The 20,475-nt window shown below is 40.1% G+C and overlaps 1 protein-coding gene across 6 annotated transcripts in view; it reads left to right on the forward strand.

The window, feature by feature from the left end:
* The first annotated feature begins 261 nt into the window (after positions 1-261).
* The window catches only part of LOC105450515 (amphiphysin), a 34,424-nt gene continuing 14,210 nt past the window's right edge, over positions 262-20,475 (forward strand). For 2 of the 6 annotated variants that reach the window (XM_011690387.1, XM_011690390.1), the window contains exon 1: positions 262-511. In XM_011690387.1, the coding sequence (XP_011688689.1) occupies positions 443-511 (69 nt within the window). In that variant the 5' untranslated portion in view covers positions 262-442. Of the gene's footprint in view, positions 512-562; positions 1,415-1,560; positions 1,707-20,475 lie in introns of those variants that run through there. The other 4 variants (XM_011690384.1, XM_011690385.1, XM_011690386.1 and 1 more) reach the window with 4 other exon arrangements.

Raw genomic sequence — 20,475 nt, forward strand, 5'->3', positions numbered from 1 at the left:
TAAGAAGTTAGATCTGTTAGTCAGAGGTGAATACACCTCAAAGAGATTGCCGGCTCGAGATCTTCGGATCCGAGCATGGAATTTGCCAATCGCGACGAAAAGATTTCAAATTCGTGCAGGTTGGAACGTGTCCACGAACATGGCCGTCGCGCGCCGGATGGCCGCCGCGACGGCGCCTGCGCGACGGTCGGCGCGCACCAGCCAATATGGCCGCCGGCGGCGCACGGTGTGTTCGTCGCCGCTCGCCGCTCCACTTCTTCGCGCCTCGGTACGAGTGTGTCGGTCTCGCGAGTCGGTGCGCCGCTGCCAGCTGCCTCCCTCCTGCGTGCAAAGTCTGCGGAGCCGCCGTCGCGTCAAGTTGAGAGAGAGTTTTTTTTAAGTGCTTCACCTTTCCTGCCTCCCCGGGACTCCGGCGCTCCGCGACCGACGCTACGGGAACATCATGGCTGAGAGCAAGGGCGCGTTAATCGCCAAGACAGTGCAAAAACACGCGGGCAGGGCGAAAGAGAAGGTAAGTCATTCACGTCTCTCTGTGTGTCTCTCTTTCTCGCGTGTTCCTTCTGCTCCTCTCGTTCTCTTTTTTTTTTTTTTTATTTTAAAGTCGCTCTCCCTTCAAGCATTCGCGCTCGCGGGTGACTCTCGACTTGGCGCTCGTCCTCGCGCGAGAAATTAACGCGAGAACCTCCGCGAGTGGCCGGAGTTGACCATAACCTCTGTGACGTGTCTCTCGCGGCTAGACGCCGCGCCGCGATGCTCCGCCAACGTCGGGGTTAACGCTTCGCGTCACCGCCGCGTGACAATTGCACCGCGGCCACGCAATTAAATCCCGTTTCGGCCTCTCGTTCGAATTAGGCGATCACTGTCACGGAAAGATCGCGATAGAGAACCGTGATTCGCCCCTTCTCCCCTCCCTGCTGATATATAAGTTGGTATATGTGTTGTGTTATATGAAAAAACTCGTGCGATCTGCGTGGGAGATAAGAGGAGCGTACGTCAATCTGCACAATCGCGTTTTGTTTCGCTCTCGACTCGTGATACGGAAATGTGCTTGCGCGAGGTTCTTCGACGGGACACGTCAATCGGACAATTCTGTCGTTTGCATAGAATCGCACGCGACGCTGCTGCAATATTGATGAGCGATCTTAATAAAAATCGCTCGTCAATATTGCAAAGCCCCGATCGAAGGACGACGAAGAAAGCGAGAGCGACGAGATTTCGTACCGGAGCGAGTTTCGGTTTAAGGAGAAAAGAAACGGCAAAAAAAAACGATGACCTCCCAGCGAATTTCTCGGGCGACGAATGTTTCCGTGGACGGATAGCGGAGCAAAACATGTATTTTTTATGTTCCTCGATGTGCGTCGCGCTTCTTCACCGGCGCCTCGCAATGTCGCGCGAGGCTTACTTACGTAATCAGGTAAACACATTCGCAGTAACTCTGCTATAGCGGCATCGTTCGAAACGATAATTACGCGTCTCCCACACCGGGGGAAGGGGGGGGAGGGTTCGCCCCCGACCGGCGTCGGAAACGGTGCACAGGTGCATCCCGACGTGACTGCACGTCAGTGCGTCTCGATTTATCAGCGGCGATCGCGCAGTTTTTCGCGCTCACGGAGCGCACGATTCTTGCACGTCGCATGACCTACGACTTTGTTTTTTGTTTGTTTGTTAAAAGACCGCCGCTTCAAGGTGCCACGTGTATCCACTGAGTAATGCTTTAGGCGATTGATCCTTGAAGCTTCATATCCGGGAAATGCCTCACTCCGCATTAATATCTCGGATATTGTCACTTAAACGGGAGTTAAAGTCGAGCGAAAGCAAATATCTTTCTGCATGAATCTTTTTTGATCCTTGAAGCCCTTAGGCCCGCCTTAGACGATCCACAGTTTTGGATTTCATGATAGAATTCCATTTATATAATGTTATATGCGATGCATTTTGGCAGCGGATGCGTGCATGTGTTTCAATATACTTTACATGTGTATGTAATTGTGGTTTTTTAAAAAATGTCTCCTATATACACGATAAATATACAAATGTATATAAAATAAAATAGATAGAATTTCATCTTGAATTTCAACGCGAATTATATAGGCTACCTAAAGTTAGTTTTGATGCAATCGTCGATATCCTGCGGTTAAAATAGTCTTCTATTTTTCACGGTTCCGGAGCATCTTCTACAATAATCTCGGAATTTAAGCCACAATATATTTTCCTGCGTAGAAAATATGTCAATCATATCATAAGAAGGAAGAGGGAGGGAGAGAGAGAGAGAGACAGAAAATAAATTATTGTCTCATAAATTAAAGGTAAAGTGATAGATGTCTTTGTAATCCTCGATAATTTTCCTTCAATCTCCACGTCATAGAACGACGGTCGGTTGCCCTTGATCCCAAGTGAAGCTGATATGACAGCTATTAGATATATAGGATAGGACGGTTACTATTATATGCCGGGTCTGTGCGCGACGAGTAGATCGGCCGCGATTAAATATAAATGCACGCGCATTTACAGCGAAACGAAACGAATCCGACAATCTCACGAGTCACTCAAGATGAGACGCGTTATTTACATGTTTCACTTTTGACGATTCATTCACGCGGACAGGCGGGGAATCTGCTGCCTTTTTTTTTCATTCCTTCCGCGCGAGTCGTTCAACGATCGTATTTGTGGAAACGTCGTCTGTGGTCTATGCGATCCACTTTTCACTGCGGACGATGCATTCGTAACGAATCGTTTAACGCGGAGAAAAGTCCGAGGATTTCTCTACTTTTTTTTCTCTCGTATTCAATCATTTCTGTTATATTGTCTATGCGCCGAACACTCTTTTATTTCTGACTATTCATCGCGATCATTCCGCAACAGCTGTTCCAAAGTTTTTCTCCGCGCTGATTAACTTCCATTTGAAGATTAAATTTCTTATGTGTCAAAACATGATACGCGAACATGTATTTAAACACGTTTTTATTTTATATTTTTATATTTTTTTGATGTAAAAATTTTATAAATCTGTAATTCGTAATCTTATTTAAAAAAAAAAGAAGTCCATCCATTTCTAAAAATTGTATTCAAGCATCCTGAAATACATTCCTACATTTGTCAAATTAACGCATTTTAACAGGAATTCCTTGGAAATAAGGGGCACGATTTGCAGTCTGGGGACCGCCGATACTGTGGCTACGGAAATTTGCGTATATGCGAGAGACTTCTTCAAGGTGCATTATAGATCGCGCGCATACTCGCGATGATGACACGTCGGTGTGTATTGCCACTTCCGCAGTTCGCCGGCAACCTGTGCGTCTCCTCGGCCGCGCTCGGGGACCATTGATGCATCGCGCGGGCATTGCATAAGCGCGGCTCCAGCGTGTCACGCAATTCGCGTGTGCGCGCGCCATCGGTGCCGGACTTCTCGGTACGGAATAACAAACGCGTCCGCAATTTTTTTTGTCTCTCACGCCTTTAAAATCGTAGACTTCCCGTTTGTTTTACCACGATGAGCGGAAAAGGAATATATCTTAGCATAAGTAAATATAACGAACTAGATAGCTTGTGCGCAATTTTGCGGGACAAGCGCTATAATACGTGTTCGGCCGAGAAACCCGTTTTATTTTCGATGAGAAAATAATTTGTCGTTGCGAAACGCAAATCGATAAAACGGCTGTAATGGCTGTCGATTTTTTAATCTAATCTTTAGCAACATTTTCCTGCAAATAATAGTTAATTCGTATTCCGAACCGGACACGATCGGGAGGAAAGAAAGAGAACTACCTCGACCTATCTGGTAGAACCGGTCTAAAGGTAGTTTTAGCTAAGGCTGTTATTCTCCTGCCTAAATCGAGACGGGGCTTGGACCAAGATGAAGACTGGAGAGCGCACGAATTTTTATTTTTTTACCTTTGTATTATTTTTGTTTTACACACAAAAACACGATGAAGGATAAATTCTTTCCAGCGTTCCACGACATTGTTTCGCCTAATCTTATTTTGACATAGTAATTAGTGTATTATCAGTTTTCAAATTTATAGCGTAAAAATATAGATGATAAGGGGCGTTAACTGTGTTGATAATGGCCTTATCAGTTTGAGAATGACTAAAAGCAATAGCCAGTATATCTTTCGAAACCACACAGAGACACGAAAGCGTTTACACAGTATTTATAGCACGCGGGCGAAGAGAGAATAACACGTACAGAAGAACACGTTTGTTCGGCAACTTTTTAGCACGACGTATTAAACGATCCAACGATAACTGCGTTACGGTTGCGCAAATTCGCGGGATTGTTATCGCGCGCCTCTAATTAAATCGATTTTAACAATGTGGCGCATATCTCTCATTCTTTCCTCGGCCATTTCCAGGATTTCTTCAACAATCTTAATGAATTATCTCCCGAACGGAGAATGATCGTTCATCATAACGTATAAAGGATAATCGGATAGGAGCGATCGTAGAGCCGTTTTATAACGGCGGACTCGCATGTTCGTGAAGCGAATAAACTTATTAGCCCGTTTACACTCCGCCTTCGTAAATTATAATCGTGCCTTACAACTTATACATTAGTCGCGCGTATCTATATTCGATATAAATATCGCTTGATAAAATAGACGTCGGTGTAAAACTTTCTCACGCGTGTAATTTAGCCGTGCCATAGGAATGAAGGGGGGAGGGGGGGATTACGTCGCCGCTGCCAGAAGCAGCGAAAGGATTAAGTGCAGCGCCGGCGAATTTTTTTCGCGGAACCACGCTGTACACGCGCGCATTGCAAAGTAGGAAGAGGTAACACTCGTGGTAGATTCGATCGCACGTATCGCATGCAAAAGGTTCGGCTGATACTCGAGGCGAAGAAAGTCAGTGTGGGCCGGGGATCATTAAGGGGCCTTCACACGACCGGTAATCGTTATCAGCGACTCGTAAATCGACACCAATTACGTAAAATTATTGCCGCTAATATAGGATTTATAACGACAGCGATGTATGTCAAGAAATATGTAATAATGATACCGGCTTTCCTCCTTGATTTTCTTGACTTACTCTCTTGGCTTACTCTACTTACACTGTAATATGCCAATAATTTGCCTCTCTACTATTTAGCAGTCAAATAAATGAATTCGCAGCTCGATTGTGTAGAAAGCGAGGACAGTTTTAACATATAGGACCGCGCATTTGACGCTGAACCTGCGGCGAGAAACACATTAGGCGTGCGTTCTCTCACACCGCAGAAGTGCGAGCTGCGGTGATCGTAGATCGTATTTAGAATTCACGTTTGCAGACCACATAATGAAAAAACGACGCCATCAATAAATATTCTTTCCCTCTCGCTCTTTTCTTGTCTCTGTTGAATACAGAATTTTTTTCGCGACTCGCGACGTTCTCGGAATGCATGACGCATTATAAGGAGAAAATCCGATTTTCCTGAATCCGCATAAAAAATGGAGCAACGTCACCGTCTCGTCAAATCATCTATCATTTCCTGCAACGGTTACACGTCGACTTCCGGATATCTATTTCCGCCAGCGTTCCAACGAGACGCCGGACCGTCGTTCTTATATGGCTGTCGCCGGTCTCTCCGCGAGAAGTCTCTCCCGCGGTCGCGTTCTCTCCTCGCCGTTCCTCCTAGACTCGCTTAGATTTCTAAGTGTGTCCCACCGGCACGACCGAGAGAGACGGCTTACTATTCTCGTCCCCGAGACGCGTTCCCGGACGCCCCGCGACAGTCGGCAAATATATCTACGAGCCCGCGGAGACACCCGCTTTTGAGTTTCGCGTTTCCGTCGCGCCGCCGCGGGCAGCGGCTCTCAAAGCCAGATAAGCCAGAACATTGTACTTTTTAGCACGCAATGCGCAGTCATTTATTACTCTCTGTCTGTGCGATCGAAATTTTTGAACTGGTCGAAATTTTAAATCCGTTGGCCTTTCGTCGATTCTTGGAACGACTCGATTCGCTTTGTAACTTTCAAACTCGTTTGAATTCGTTCGGACCCGAACGAATTTCTGCTAAATGGGCGGATAAATTCCAATATTTATTACTCGTTATTAATTTTACAATTTTTTTGTTTTTGGTTCAGCTTCGATTTGCTATACATATAATTACTTGCAATTTTTGGTGCGCCCAACTACTCTCACTTCTGTTACGTGTAGAAATATAATTTGCGCTTATCTTACTCAAATGATTATATATATCAGGGCATCTATAAGAAATCCCACACCGTCCACATCGCGGTGCGTTACATAGCCGCACGTATATGCATATAATATACATACTTGATAGAAAAATGCAATCTACGCTTACGCGCGGCGATCGCGAATGCGTCTAGATTTTGCCACGTCAGACTGATTAATGATACGAGAAAATTGTAGTCAGCATTATTCGAGAAAGGATTGTAACGTACTTCTGACCTGACGATTTTCTTAGAATCGCGGTAATACGTATTTTTTTTTTTTTTATTTTTTTTATCGACGACGATGGCACAAATACGAAGTAACAACGGAATGGTTTATTTTTATGTTATTTAAATGGAGGTGCTAATCGTATATACTGCAGTTCCCGCTAATTCTCGCTGAACCTCGACCTTGCACATCAAAATTCCGAAGTTTACCTCACAGTAATAACTTCGCTTATACGACTCATGCTAGCGAATGCAACGTGCGTAACAACGGCTAGCGTTTCATACGTTACGCAAGTCGCCTGAACTATGAATGCACCTTGTATCGGCATATTTCGCGCATAAGAGCGCTGCAACTTGCGCGGCTATCTTGAGGCGCGAAAAAGCGAGACGAGACGACACGGATTTGCCGTGCCGTTTAATTCGTGTCTCACCTCCCCGCTTTCCCCGTGATTCCTTAAGCTTAAACGTTAACTATTTGAGCGTTAATTGCCGCGTCTCCGCTGTTTCGTCATCACTTTGGAGAACTCTTTGGAGTTAGTCCAAGCGCACAGTTGCGGCCGCGCATCGTAAGAGCGGCATCGAAAGAAAGGCGCAGTTGGGACGAGCGATCCGAGTGACCTTTCTTCTCAAATAGAAAGGCGTCCCGCGGTGCACACATAACGTCGCGAATAACAGAGTGCGTGAGTGTTTCTCCTTCGCGAAGGCAATCGACCGCCGCGCTTAACCCTCGCGTTTACCTGCGCGTACCACATGCACTTGTCTTCTTCCATCGAAAGGAAATGCGATACCCGCTGAAATAACAGTCTAACAAAATCATCGCTCGTCCCTCGATATTTCCTCGATAATTAAAACATTTGACGTTTATCGAGAGAACCCTTTTTTCAATAAGTACTTTTTAATAAGTGATTTAACTCAACTTCATCGTCGTGATTTTGCAGATTATAGATTAAAAATTGACGATTGATTCAAGGTTTGAGTCTCGCGATGCTGTAGACGAGAATGATCTCTGCATTTATCCGCGCGGCGATTGATGTAAAGTCTTTTTTTATCGATTAGGTATCGGACTTATTATTATCGATTGTTTAACCGCGGTTTCTTTCTTTACTTGTTACACCTCGCAATTTTGCGAAAATCGTATCCATAAAATCAATTGTAAATGTTAACGTTGACCTGTGCGACAGCGCATTTAGATGCTCCGGTTTTCCACTAAAATTAGCGACACCCACTGTGCGCCAAACATTCCTTTCGTCTCTCGTCCGAGGCTTATTCCGTGACTTATTAACGAGCGCAATAAAGATTTTATTTGTTTTTTAGAAAGATGACAATACCGAGCAAAAAATCGAGCAAAAATCGAAAAAGCTTTTTGAAAAACAATCTTTTTTACTTGCATACACGCGACGTTACAATTAATTCATAGTATTGTAATCGTATTTAATACTTTAATCAATGAGTAATAAGCAAATTATAAGCAGGATAATTATTTCTTTTATATATATTTTTTTTCTTAAATAACATTTTAGATATTTAACGATTTAATAGCAAGTCATGAATTTTATTATAGAATAAAATCAAGAATATATTTCTCTAATTAAAATTTAAATTTATGAAATTTTAGAACTATTTTCTGAGTTTATTTTGTCAAAAAATATTAAAATTTCAGAGATCTCAATTGCATCCCGAATTTATACGCGTTTATCTATCTGCGTGACATTCATCGTGAAGATTTCGCTTCAGCAAAACTTCGCGCAATCTCTTTGAAACATCGTCGTCGTGAGTCGATAATACTGGCCTGAGTCCAGTGGACTCGTTATAAATACGGCTCACGACAAATGCAGACGGAGACGGTTGTCGTTCTCAGACTCTCTTTCTGCCTCTCGTCACCCTTCATGTCATATTTTTTGTTCTCGTTGCTTGCCTTCTAGCGACACGTTTCTACATTGCACTCGTTCTTCTTGCTTGCTTCTCCTGTTTGTCTCCTAATGACGCGTTTTTACATTACACTTGTTTCCTTTCTTTCCTTCTTTTTGTTGACGTAATTCTCTTTTTAATCTTTACGAAATTGTCTAGCCATCTAAATATCTAGTGGAATGTATTTAGTGGAGAGCTTTACTAAAATTATAATTATAATATCTTGGTATGAAAGTATTGATATTACATTTTATTTTCATTGCATAAATAAAAAATATTTTATATATTTTATTATACATAAATTTTTATTTTATTCTTAGACATTTCCTTAAATTCAAATAAGATTTGTAGCAAAATTTGTTTTGAAGATAAAGTTTATTCTAAACTCACAAACAGATGTCAGAATAATAAATTAGTAACAACATTACGTTCTTTGAATTATTCTTGAAATATATTTTATATATATGCAGAAAAAATCAACATCTCTGACTTTCATATTAATTTCCTAATATGCATGGATAATACATTTGGAATTGCAATGGGAAATTAATCGTAATTATAAAATTAATGTGCAATAAATTCAAACTTAATTTCTACTGATGTTACGTTAAGAATAGATTTGATGACGATATTTTCTTATTACGTCATGTACCGTACGTTTCACGCAATATATGTGGCGGAAATCGCGCGGGCGTAACACTATGTTCCGGATGACGTTGTGGCTTACTTAAGTATTAATAACCATCCATTCTCGCGACCACCGATTTTCAACGCGTGATTTTCATGCCGGCTTTTTGGTCCATTTTGCAGCCGAACGGGCGAAGCTCACTATCGCGAAATTGACTTGACACACTTTCTTCGCATATACAATATTTATCTATATTTTTATTAAAGGAAAAATTCAAGTTACAACTCGAACAACTTATAGTCAAATCGGACAGCTTTAAATTTATTACAATTCTCGAAATCATATTTTGAAGTTCTATGTATATATAAAGTTTATTAGGATCTTCGTTCTATTTTTTTCCTCTGCTAATGCGGTTAATTACTGTGCAATAACGAGATTATTTACAAAGAAGAATTTTTTGGTGCTTCGAAAAAACTTGTATGGTAACCCTGATGCGTTGGTGTCGAGCTGAGATCTGTTACAGCCACCTGTGGAACAGGATTCTTCGGTACCGGTTCAATATTCCGGTCTCCAAAATCTTTCCTCGCGGCGTTATGGAGGTCCCATTTATATCAAAGATCGTTGAAATCCTCGTCTGTTTTTCAAGACGAGGTTTAAAGTCCGTCGAGGAATTTCACGGTGTGCAAGGTTAAGGCCGTTAACTGGAATTAGCATATCTTATTTTTTGCAGATTAGCATATAAATTTTACGATTGATAATTTCAGTATATTAGTCTAACGCATCGCGTTATATGTTTTTGAGAGCAGGCCAAGATTTTATAATCAAAATATCACTGAACAAATCGTCACTTATTAATTTCATCCTTTATCAATTGCATTCAAAACAATCCCGTATGATAATTCGTACATATGTTGGAAGCAGTAATACGAGAATAATACCAGGGTGAACGGACCTGCACGCGTTTACAGAAAATACGACGATGTTCCTGCTTGATTCGCAAGACCCTCGACAATTGTCCGTGCGCGATAAGACCGGGAAACGCCGTTACGAATCCCGGTAACACGGAAATTCTCGCAAGTGCTTCGATTGCGAGGCGATCCGGCCAGCTATCGGTGTGTACAAAATGGAAACGGGCCTCGATTACGGACCTGCCCGAGGAACAGGATCCGATCTCCGGGTCTAGACGCCGCGCCGGGTCGCGGTATCTTCGCGCGCGGTAACGGGAGCTTTCCTGAGTCACGAGAGAACGTTGCCGCCGACACCATCGTCGTCGTCGTCGTCGTCGTCGTGGCTACCGACACCGGTCGAATATATATGCGGAATGCAGGCACGGCAGGAAGTGACGAAGGCGCGCGCGCCAGTCGGCAGGGCAGGAGGAGAGATCGCGACCCGTTTTCGTCCGCCGTTTCGAAGCGGAAATGGAACGGAATCGCCCGTCGTTCGTTCCGACCAATTGGGTTGCAAATCCAGGCCGGGATCACCTGCTGCAGAGCGGTCAGCCAGCAACACGGCGGATCTGGATTTACATGTGGATCAGATCCGGCGCGACCCGGCGCGGCGGATTCTCGGCGCTGCCGCGCGAAAATAGATCCCGCGCGCTCGTGTGCGCGCGATTTTGTTTAAACTCTTTGACGCACGCCAGTACGGAAAAGCATCGCGTCTTCGAAAATTTGCTTTTCCTGCTCGGTTATTTGTTTAGATTGTTAGTACGGTAGTACAGCATATTTATCCCACTTTGTGTGGACCAAATTAGCTAAAAAAAGAGGAAAGAGGTATAAATATTTTATGACTAGAGTGAATCATAAATATAATTATATGATGATAATTATCGGCTTGTATAAATCTGTATTTTAAAGAGTTGAAGTTTATCCTCGTTTGCCACCGATTTCCCTCTTTTTCCCCCCTTGCTAGATTTTCTTGTAAATTGCTCGAATCTCAAATTTTCCACATTAAGGAGAATAAAATTATCTTTCCATCTTTCGATCGAGAAAATTCTCCGGTCTTTCCGTTCTACTTGAAAACCGCCGTGGGCGAGCTTCCGACGTCTCGATGCGTCACGCATGCGGATTTTCTCGATTTGCATACTTGATTCGCACTTGAATTATCCCGGCCGGTCCCCATGGCGGTCGCCGGCGCGGCGCGCTCGCCATTCAGCAGTCGATTTGATCACAAAACGAGCTTGTGGAACTTCAAAGTGCGACCTTACGGAACTCGGTTCGGGTCGGCATAAGGACGACGTAAGTCCTGATTACACGCGTTTTACGGTTTATGATGTAACCCCGCGGGCAGAGCTGGTTAACCGGGCATTATAGGCGCGTCTACATATACCGGATAGAATGGCGATTAGATATTGATCGTCCGGATCTATCGATTATGGTAAGCTCGAGTGCTTACACCGTGTAAATTGTTTATCTAATCGATCGAAAGTAAGTTTATTGAGTAGCTATTTGCTTTTAGTGGCACTCTCTTCTAAAATACAAAAGGAAGTACAATCGTACACGGGAAGAACGATTTTGTTGAAAGGTCTAAAATTTTTGCTGAACGCACAGATCTGAAAATTAATTCTTGTTGAATCATCAAAAAATTTTATTGGAATGTTAAAATTGATAAGCATTGCTATAAAACGTTTTGATATTCTAGCAATTGTTTTGACGTTCGAACAAAATTATTTTGATTATTAAAATTGATTACAAAAATTATTTTCCGATCTGGATCCAGCAAAATTGTTCTTTCCGTGTAGGGATGCACGATGATAGCAATTAAATTCTCTTTCCTTTTTAATATCGTTACTAATTGTTACTATATCTATTTTTACGTTTTTCGAGGCACCCTAGTTCCATTAATCTTCAACGGGACTCTGTCCTACCGCTAAAATGCAAAATTGCCTAATAGCACGCCTTGTGCGCATGCAGGTTACGCCCATTTACACCGTAAGTGGATACATTACCAAAGACAAATAAGTCTTTAACGGTGACTGTCCCCCGGGGAAAGCAAACGAAATTATGAGGGAGGGAAGGAAAGTTAATGGTCGGGCACGAGACGAATGACAAGCATAATGCAAGGATAATGGTGATTTTTAGTGATAGAAACTCCAGGAGTATCTGTATCTAATTCGATATCTATAACTAGATACAGTCACGTCCGAGTTTTAATTACGTAAAAGCTTCGCGTCACACAACTTCCCGTCGATATGACAATTACCGAATGAGTAAATTTGATTTAGCGCACGATTATTTGGAATGAATAAATTTGCTGGTTTACATCTACGCCGTCGATGTTTGCGCGAATGATAGTGGGTTATGACCCAGTTCTAATATTAGAGAACACGCCAGACGCATTGTCATCCGCCAAAAAAGTGAACACGACAAGCGAGTACCTGAGTATACTTTCAATGAGAACATTTAAGCGGCGTGTTTGTCTCGAAGTATCAAGTATCGGAGTCCGCGTTTTACGTAACGGACATTCGTCTCTCCGCTGCGCGGAAGCAGTCTTATTCAAATTCACGCCGTTACTTTGATACTAAAATAAATTTCGGACGTTCGGGGAATTCAAATTTGGAAAGAGAGAGAGAGAGAGAGAGAGAGAGAAAGTTAGTCGTGGCTTGAGGTAAAAGTAAAAACGAAATGATTTAAGAGAAACGCGTGTATTTTCAAGATAAGTAACCATAACTATTATTTTCTTTTTTGTTTATTCAGTTTACTTTCATGTAGACGCATTTATAAGAGACTTACCGTTCGTAAGAGAGACGATGGCTGAGTCCAGATTTAGACATATACTTTTCCTGGCTCAGAGACTCTTCTCCTGACCTCGTCATAAGCCAACGTGCGAACTGATGTGGTGTTTAATCAGTAGCGAAGTGGCGAGTGCCTCGTGTCCACAGTTCAAATACCCAGTCAGACTTGTTGTGGCTAATCCCACGTATATTTAACCCGTAATTATTTAAGCGTTCAGAATACGCGTACATAAAAATCTGTTGCTAAAATAGTTTCAACTGAATAAAAAAATTTTGATAATTATGTTGAATGAGAACACATTGGTATAAACATTTAAATTTTAACATTTTGTACATAAATAATAAAAAGCCTATTTGTAGGAGCAATTTAAAATTTTACTGAACAAGTACTTATATTAATAATTAAATAATTATTGATACATTAATAATTAAAATTTTTTAAAATTGCAAATTGATTGGAGAAACTATGTGTATAAAAAAAATGACGCAGCACTGCCTCACTTTGCATAACGAATTTAAAAAAGTACTGTATTACTCTGTCTCGTCTAATTCTGTCCGTTTTCAATTAGGATAGATTTTGATATCTCTTGATGTCTGTCATGTTTAATTCGATTATGCCAAAGTGGCTGTGCCTTAATAGACATCTCCTTGCGTTGAATGCGGCGCTGAGAATACTTTTTGCTATGTAAGAGGGGAGTTATTGGCGGGCAAAAATTTCAATTACACCGTTTCGCGCGAGGATGATGGCTGGGTGAATAGAGCCGGCCCGGCGTGGCCGACAAATTTGATTGCGTCCAATTAGGAGAATCGAGCCTCGCGATTACATGCGTCATTCTCGAATCCGCGTCTACGTACGCTTGGATGCGGTCCATGAATTCGCGGAATCAGGAAGGATTGGTAATAATACCGGCTGGATTATGGCAGTCTGACCGGGAGAGACGGTTTATTGTAAGCGTTAAATCGTAGATACCCCGAGGGAGTTGCGTATATTCCGAATTTCTGCGTATATATATCTCGATCTGAAATTCAATTAATATCTTCATGCTGAGCAAACACATAAAATTAAAGTAAAAGAAATAAATTAAAATAAATTATAATATTAAAGAGTAAAACAAATTAAAAGTAGAATTTCTAATTCGAATCCGCAAACTCTAAGACGAGAAATTTGAAGAACTTCGTAGAGTCACGCGTTAAAAGTTTATAAATCTAGAATCTAGACGCTAAAAGATGATAAAATTAAGAATTGGATAACAACATAGATTTAATATCACACCATTGAAATTCTAAATATCTTTCGACACGCGGCGGGCATAAATCGAAGAATTTACGCGTCAATTAACCTTCGTGCCTTTGTTAATTTAATTTTGTCTCAATCGGTTTGGAAGCTATAAAAATCAAGATAGATATTCATAACACTCTTACCGGGTCGGTCGAGAGGTGAAGATAATTCGTTTCGCGGATGAAGCGCATAATCGCCTTCGACCTTCGCCGCGGTTGCCACTCGATTACGCGCCGTGCCGCATCGTCAAGGCAATTCAGTTTGATCAGCTCGCACTCCTGACAATGGGGTTCGACGTGCCTTAACCCTTCGTGCACTCGGCGTTGTAGCACGAGCTATCAAGGCCTCTTTTTATCACGGTTAAGCCATGTTAAGCACACCGGAGGACTCGAGTCGCATGCAGCGCGAATCGACGGATTCGAATCGCGAGTCGTGCGTGACGACGTGTGAAATTTCGCAAAATATATTTTCTTTAGGAATGAAAGTATTGTTACGAAATCCCGAATTGTGGAAATACTCTTATCGTTAAATTTTAGGTATCTTTATATGCAATGAGATACAAGTCCTTTGTGTAAGTTGTTTTTTTTTCTCGATAAAAACAATTCGATATATATTTTTAAAAGTTCAAATAACGCGGATTGAATTTTTTTAATTCCCTAAATATGAAAATTATTTATTTAGAACTTATCTGTAATAAGCTATTAACTGCTATAACATGTTGCATATGTTATACGTTTTATCTTTATTTTCGTGATTACATTCTACAATTTTGTAATTTAATTAAAAAATAATACAAAAGATATATATTTACATTTATTATTAATTTGATTTGAAGAAACAGACGTTTTTTAGAAACAAAAAAAAATCTGGAGACTGGAGAATTAACGAAACGACACGTCCGCGTCGTGTTGGACTAACAGTTTCCAGCGGTTATGAGGTCGTACACAAATTGCCGATGAATAATTAAAACGCGCCGACCTCTAGCTCCTAGAATGAGCAGCCTTGCACATTGTACGCCAGCTATAGAATTTCGGATCATATGGTCGAGAGGAATCTCTATTATATCCCTCGCCATGGCTCAATTTATTATTCGTTATTCGCAGCAGTATAATCAAACATGCTAATCGAGTTAGCCTTCATCCGCATACGACGCAACTCTTTTGGTATTAACACGGTTATTATCGCAGTGTTGATATGTATGAGTATTTAGATGCACCAAATCCAATTGTCAAGCGTAAAATTATTAAGGGTTTAAATATACCCCCGTGAACTTGGCACCCCATCGCTAAAAAAAAATTTGACTATGCCATAATTAAATGCTTATTTATTGTTAATTTATTTATTGCTGTAGTCGTGAATTTATTGCTTCTATTCCGGAAATTTGCAGGAAATTAATATCAAAAGTGGGGTGCTACTTCACGTTATGCAAGCATATCCCCACTCTCGAAAAACATTAAAACAATTAGTTACTGCAATTTTGATCTTAAAATGTTTTTTAGAATCATTTGCTCTTAAAATATTCTAGTCCGGATAATATTTATTACTCTTTGTTTAAGGTAAAAAAATTAAGAATGTGACAGTGCTAACGCACATACAAGAGTAAGGTACAATTAATTTCGATCCTTCTTTGCATCTGAGAACAAAAAAGTAGCGAAAAATTTTGATATATCTATTTTTTTTTCTTTACAGTACTCCGTATGTGTTTTCGGGAATGGGGGCTAACGTGAAGTCAGCACTTTTGATATTAATTTCCTACGAATTTCCTGAGAAGGAGCAATAAATTCACGACTAGTAATAAATTAGCAATAAATGAGCATTTAATTATGACATATAATCAAACTTTTTTTAGTGATGGAGATGTTAGGTTTCACAGAATATAAATATTACGTTTCAAATACGTAGGAAAATCTGTTCGAAATGTTGTAAATGATGAATCACCTTTGGAAACAAAGTTCTCAACACTAAACACTACACAAAGCTTATCATAATAATGTTTTAAATACATACATTACCATTGAATGTCCATATGACTGACAATCGACCTTGATATTGCCTTAATCTGTGCTTTAAGGAGTGAGTTTTAAAATAGACGCGACGCACAAATCCTCAGTTGTTGATTAGATTATTAAAACGACGATGTATTGCCTCACGTTTGCAATTAATTGCATCATTCATAACTGCAACAATATGTTTATAGCAATTCAACTAAAATCGCAAGAAATAATATTTTCTTGCTAGCTTGCGATAAATCAAAAATTAAATTATTAACCGTAATTGTATTTAATCTACAATTGTATTTAATGTTCTATACTCAACGTTTTAAGCTTGCAGTATAACAATATTATTAGCGTTTACATTTATCTTCGTCGGTAGACTGTTAAATAAGACGACCTATAAAGCATTTAACAAACACAGATAAATACAATCAGCTGTTATCGCTCGTGTAATTATACATTTCCATAACGCGTTTATATTTATTATTAGTATAAGCATAAGGAAATCTTAAATGAGCGGACACAATTCGCTTTGCCACAATTCGGGAACCAAATAAGTACCAGTTGTGCATGATGATTTCATAAGCGTCATCCCGCGACTTCGTCGCCTAATACGGCGATCGTCTATTACCTGCCCAATTAGCATACAGCGCGTTGGTGGCACCGTATGCTAATGTATAATATATAGCGTGTATAGTGTGTGTTGCAAACACGCAGATCTGTCTACCAAAAGAGGATAAAGTGATTCCGGAGCTCGAATTTATTAATTTTGTAGAGGACTTATAGTATAAAAATGTTATAAAATAGAATTTGTTTAACGAATTTACTGCATTGCATCAACTTCACTCCACAAGAAATTGATATAATGATTTTCTTAATAAATTAGCAAAATAACAATTTATTCCGTTATATTTCTTTATGATAGACAAAAAAGATTAAAAACTGTTTTTACATTAAAATGTTATGAAATTATAAAAATAAGTTCTTTCTAGAATTGAGTGTACGTCTCGACAAGAATCAAACCAAAATTAGATGTAGTCATAGATGAAGATTTTTGAACGAGATTCAAGGAATATTCTGTACATTTTATTCATTTTAATCATTCCAAAAATTCAAAGGATTAGATACGCGCGCATTGCTCTCAACGGGATCCGGTTATTAACGAGGCAGGAATAAAACCGCTTTGGTGTCAATGGAACGAGCGTAAATCTAATAATGTAAGGTCGTTTAGTCTACCTGCGCAATATTGTAATTTCCACACGTGCCAGTCTCCCTTACAACAGACGCCACTTCAACGAGTGCCACCCATTCTCATTGTCTAAAGTCGCATTCCGTGGACTCACTTGCCATAATTATATGTAAAAGGAGGCGAGCTATGAAATCTCTCAACTGAGTTGGTTAACCCGTGACATAATACTTAGCTAAATACTTAATCTCAGGATTGACGTACACATCTATATTCTTGCGAAAATATTTCACGCGGATAATTGTTGATAAAAAATAAAATCAAAATTGAATTTGCGATTAAATCGATTTAATTATCGATTTAATTGGAAGCATTGAAACGTCATTGAAGAAAAAAAATCCTCAGTGTTCTATAAAGGATATCGTTTTATCCTCAGCATCGGAGATGCAGTTTTTACGGTGCATTCCGCCGTAACCGCAAGCGGCTGTCGATATCCGTGGTATTTGGATGCAGACTGAATAACAGTACCGGCACCATATTAAATTTAAGTGTATCTGCCTTTTAAGAGGTCAAGTAATCGATCAGCTGTTTCGGCATTCCTCCGCATCTCGCTCCGTCTCTCTCTCTCTTTCTCTACCGGTTCCAGCTCGGGACGGGCTAAACATCCGAATGGTTCCGTTAGCTCAGCCAGCCGGGATGCCTGGACTAGGTGAGAAAGAAAGGAGAGACTGTATGAATGCAGCTCCTTCGCAAGGACGATAACGGCACGCCTGTATCTTTTATATCTCTCCGTTGCGCGCCTACAAATGCCATCACGTTAAAAACTAGGCAACGCCAAGCGATAGCCTAGTCACTGCTAGTCACCGTCCACAGGCATTCAAAGATAAATATTGTGTTATATAATTACATGTTTTTGTGTGCGTATGAAACGAAAATTAATGAACATCAAATGACGATATGCGTACTCAGGAATTTTATTTTCAAAGATATCTCGCAAGATTTTATGCAGAATTTCTCATGTATTTTCAAGAAATAGATGTTCAATGTATAAATTTCCTAGGGCATTTCGGTGTATTTCGAAAAGCGAGATCATTTCTCTTCTAAAATTGAACTAATTTAAGATAGCATTTCCCCGTGGAGCATTATATTTGATAAATTGGAAGCCCGCGATATTTTTCCGGGAATCCCCTCAATTACTTTGCGGATTTCATGAAGCTTCCATAGGTGCGTACATCAACGTAACCGATCTGGTGCACGGCCAACAGCGTTGCAGTTGCAACCCGGGATTCGGTATGTGCAACACAGTTGCTGCGCCGTAAATTTAGAGCGGCCCGATCCCGCAAAATGTTCTTGCCAGAAATCCCGTTATAACGAATTACAGCAAAAATCCGTTATAATGAGTATCGACGGTTTAGGTGTACCGAAATTTGATTGAATTTATGGGCGTTGCCCATTATCGTAATATATCGCGTGTATCAGAAGCGTGTCTATCTATTCTTTATCTGTCAAATAAAAATTGAGAAAATTCCTCAAATATCTGAAAAATTCTTTCTTAGAAAATTTTGATTCTTAATCGTTCAATATCGTATCACTACATTGGCAATTATTACTTCGATTCAATCATTTATTCGCATGTATTGGAAAGCAACGATGGATCACTGTCTATGTTCTTTTTTTTTTACACGCCAGATCAACTCGGCGAGATACCGATTCGTTTCGGTCGATAGATCGACTCTAAAATGTAAAAACACCACACGAGCTATGATCTGGATACCAGGACTCAAAGTCCGTTCACTTCGTGCTCTTTTCTTCTTTTTTCCTCCTCTCTCTGTATCTCGCTCTTTATCTCTTGCAATGGCATACTTTTAATTCCGATCTGTAACATAAAGATAGAGAAATATAGGTGTCACACATGATAATTACGCGGCATAACTAAACATCTCGTCACTTTATGCGTTTTCGTAATAACAGAATTTCAATTTGATGATTGCTGAGATATGTAATATTAAAAAGCGAAAGCGTGCTTGGTTATTTGAATTTTTTTTCCTTGCTAAAAGGAAAGTCGCTTTTCTATTCGTAATATTCTTACAATACACGTTATCGCATTTATATAATATATAAACATATAACATGGAGATCCAAAGTTGCCTGTGAAGTTAATTGAAGACGACATATTATGGTACAAAATTGTACCGTGCTCGACCATAAATCTCGTTTATTCTAAAGGAACATAATGATGTGATGTTGGCTCTCATAATAACTGCGTAATCAACGATACATATTACGATATTATTCCAAGATGCGTGTCGCGATGTGCACCGGTTGCAACCGGTTGTAACTGCCCTGGCATAGACATCGTATTCTTCGCACCGTTTCTTTTTTCTAACGGTGCGCAGAGCGCTCGTAAAATTCCCTTGACCTACAATATCAGGTTTTAGATACCCGGCAAAATATGATTAGCGAGGAGCGATAGTAACGCCGTTTATTAAGGCGTAACTTTAAGATTTACGGCGACGTAATAAACTGTAGCGTCATTCTGTTATCACGACAATGTTGCATACACAGGTCACGTGCAATAAATCCGTACTGCAAAATTGCGGTCTTTTTAACGAATCATTGATCTCAGTATTAACCTCACCATTATCTGCATGTATTATTGTCAATTACATGAACTAATGAGATATCTCAATGTAAACGTGATTGCAATTAACATTTAATACGGATATAAATTATAAAGTAAGGATAATTTTTCTTTAGAATATAGAATATAAAAGGAAAGTTTTTTTATATTAAATTTTGTAACGCTTTGCACGGTTCTATATGCACATCAATTTTACATTGATCACCGACGACTTATGACAGATTATGCCGACAGTTCGTCAGAGATTGCATTTCAGTATTTTATAATGCGTATCCCAGTCGGCAGCCCTTGACCACGTATTTAACTGCATCCGTCCTGTCATTATGCACTTCGTGGCAGCACAAAAGTTTCGGATCCCGACATTTCAGGGACAAAACATAAACACATTGGAATCGCATATTTTTAGTTCGTCCAGTTTTCAGAAGCTAGCTTTTGAAGCGGAAAATAAATTCGGTCCCAACAAAACTGTTAAAGTAAATAAATTATAATAAATATTAAATATAAATATAAATTGAAACTTAAATGAACTCTCGAAACGAATTCCGTTATGTAAATGTGTACATATAACAACATAGAAATATCTATTTAATTATTATAAGTCCAAGATTGGTATTTAGGTAGGTATTTAAGTACAAGGAAAAGATATTGTTTTACATATCTCTCTCTCTTTCTCTCTCTCTCTCTCTCTCTCTCTCTCTCACTCACTCACTCACTCACTCACTCACT

The sequence above is a fragment of the Wasmannia auropunctata genome, unplaced genomic scaffold, assembly GCF_000956235.1.
Source record: "Wasmannia auropunctata unplaced genomic scaffold, wasmannia.A_1.0 LD336060.1, whole genome shotgun sequence".
In the NCBI taxonomy this organism is placed as follows: Eukaryota; Metazoa; Arthropoda; class Insecta; order Hymenoptera; family Formicidae; genus Wasmannia; species Wasmannia auropunctata.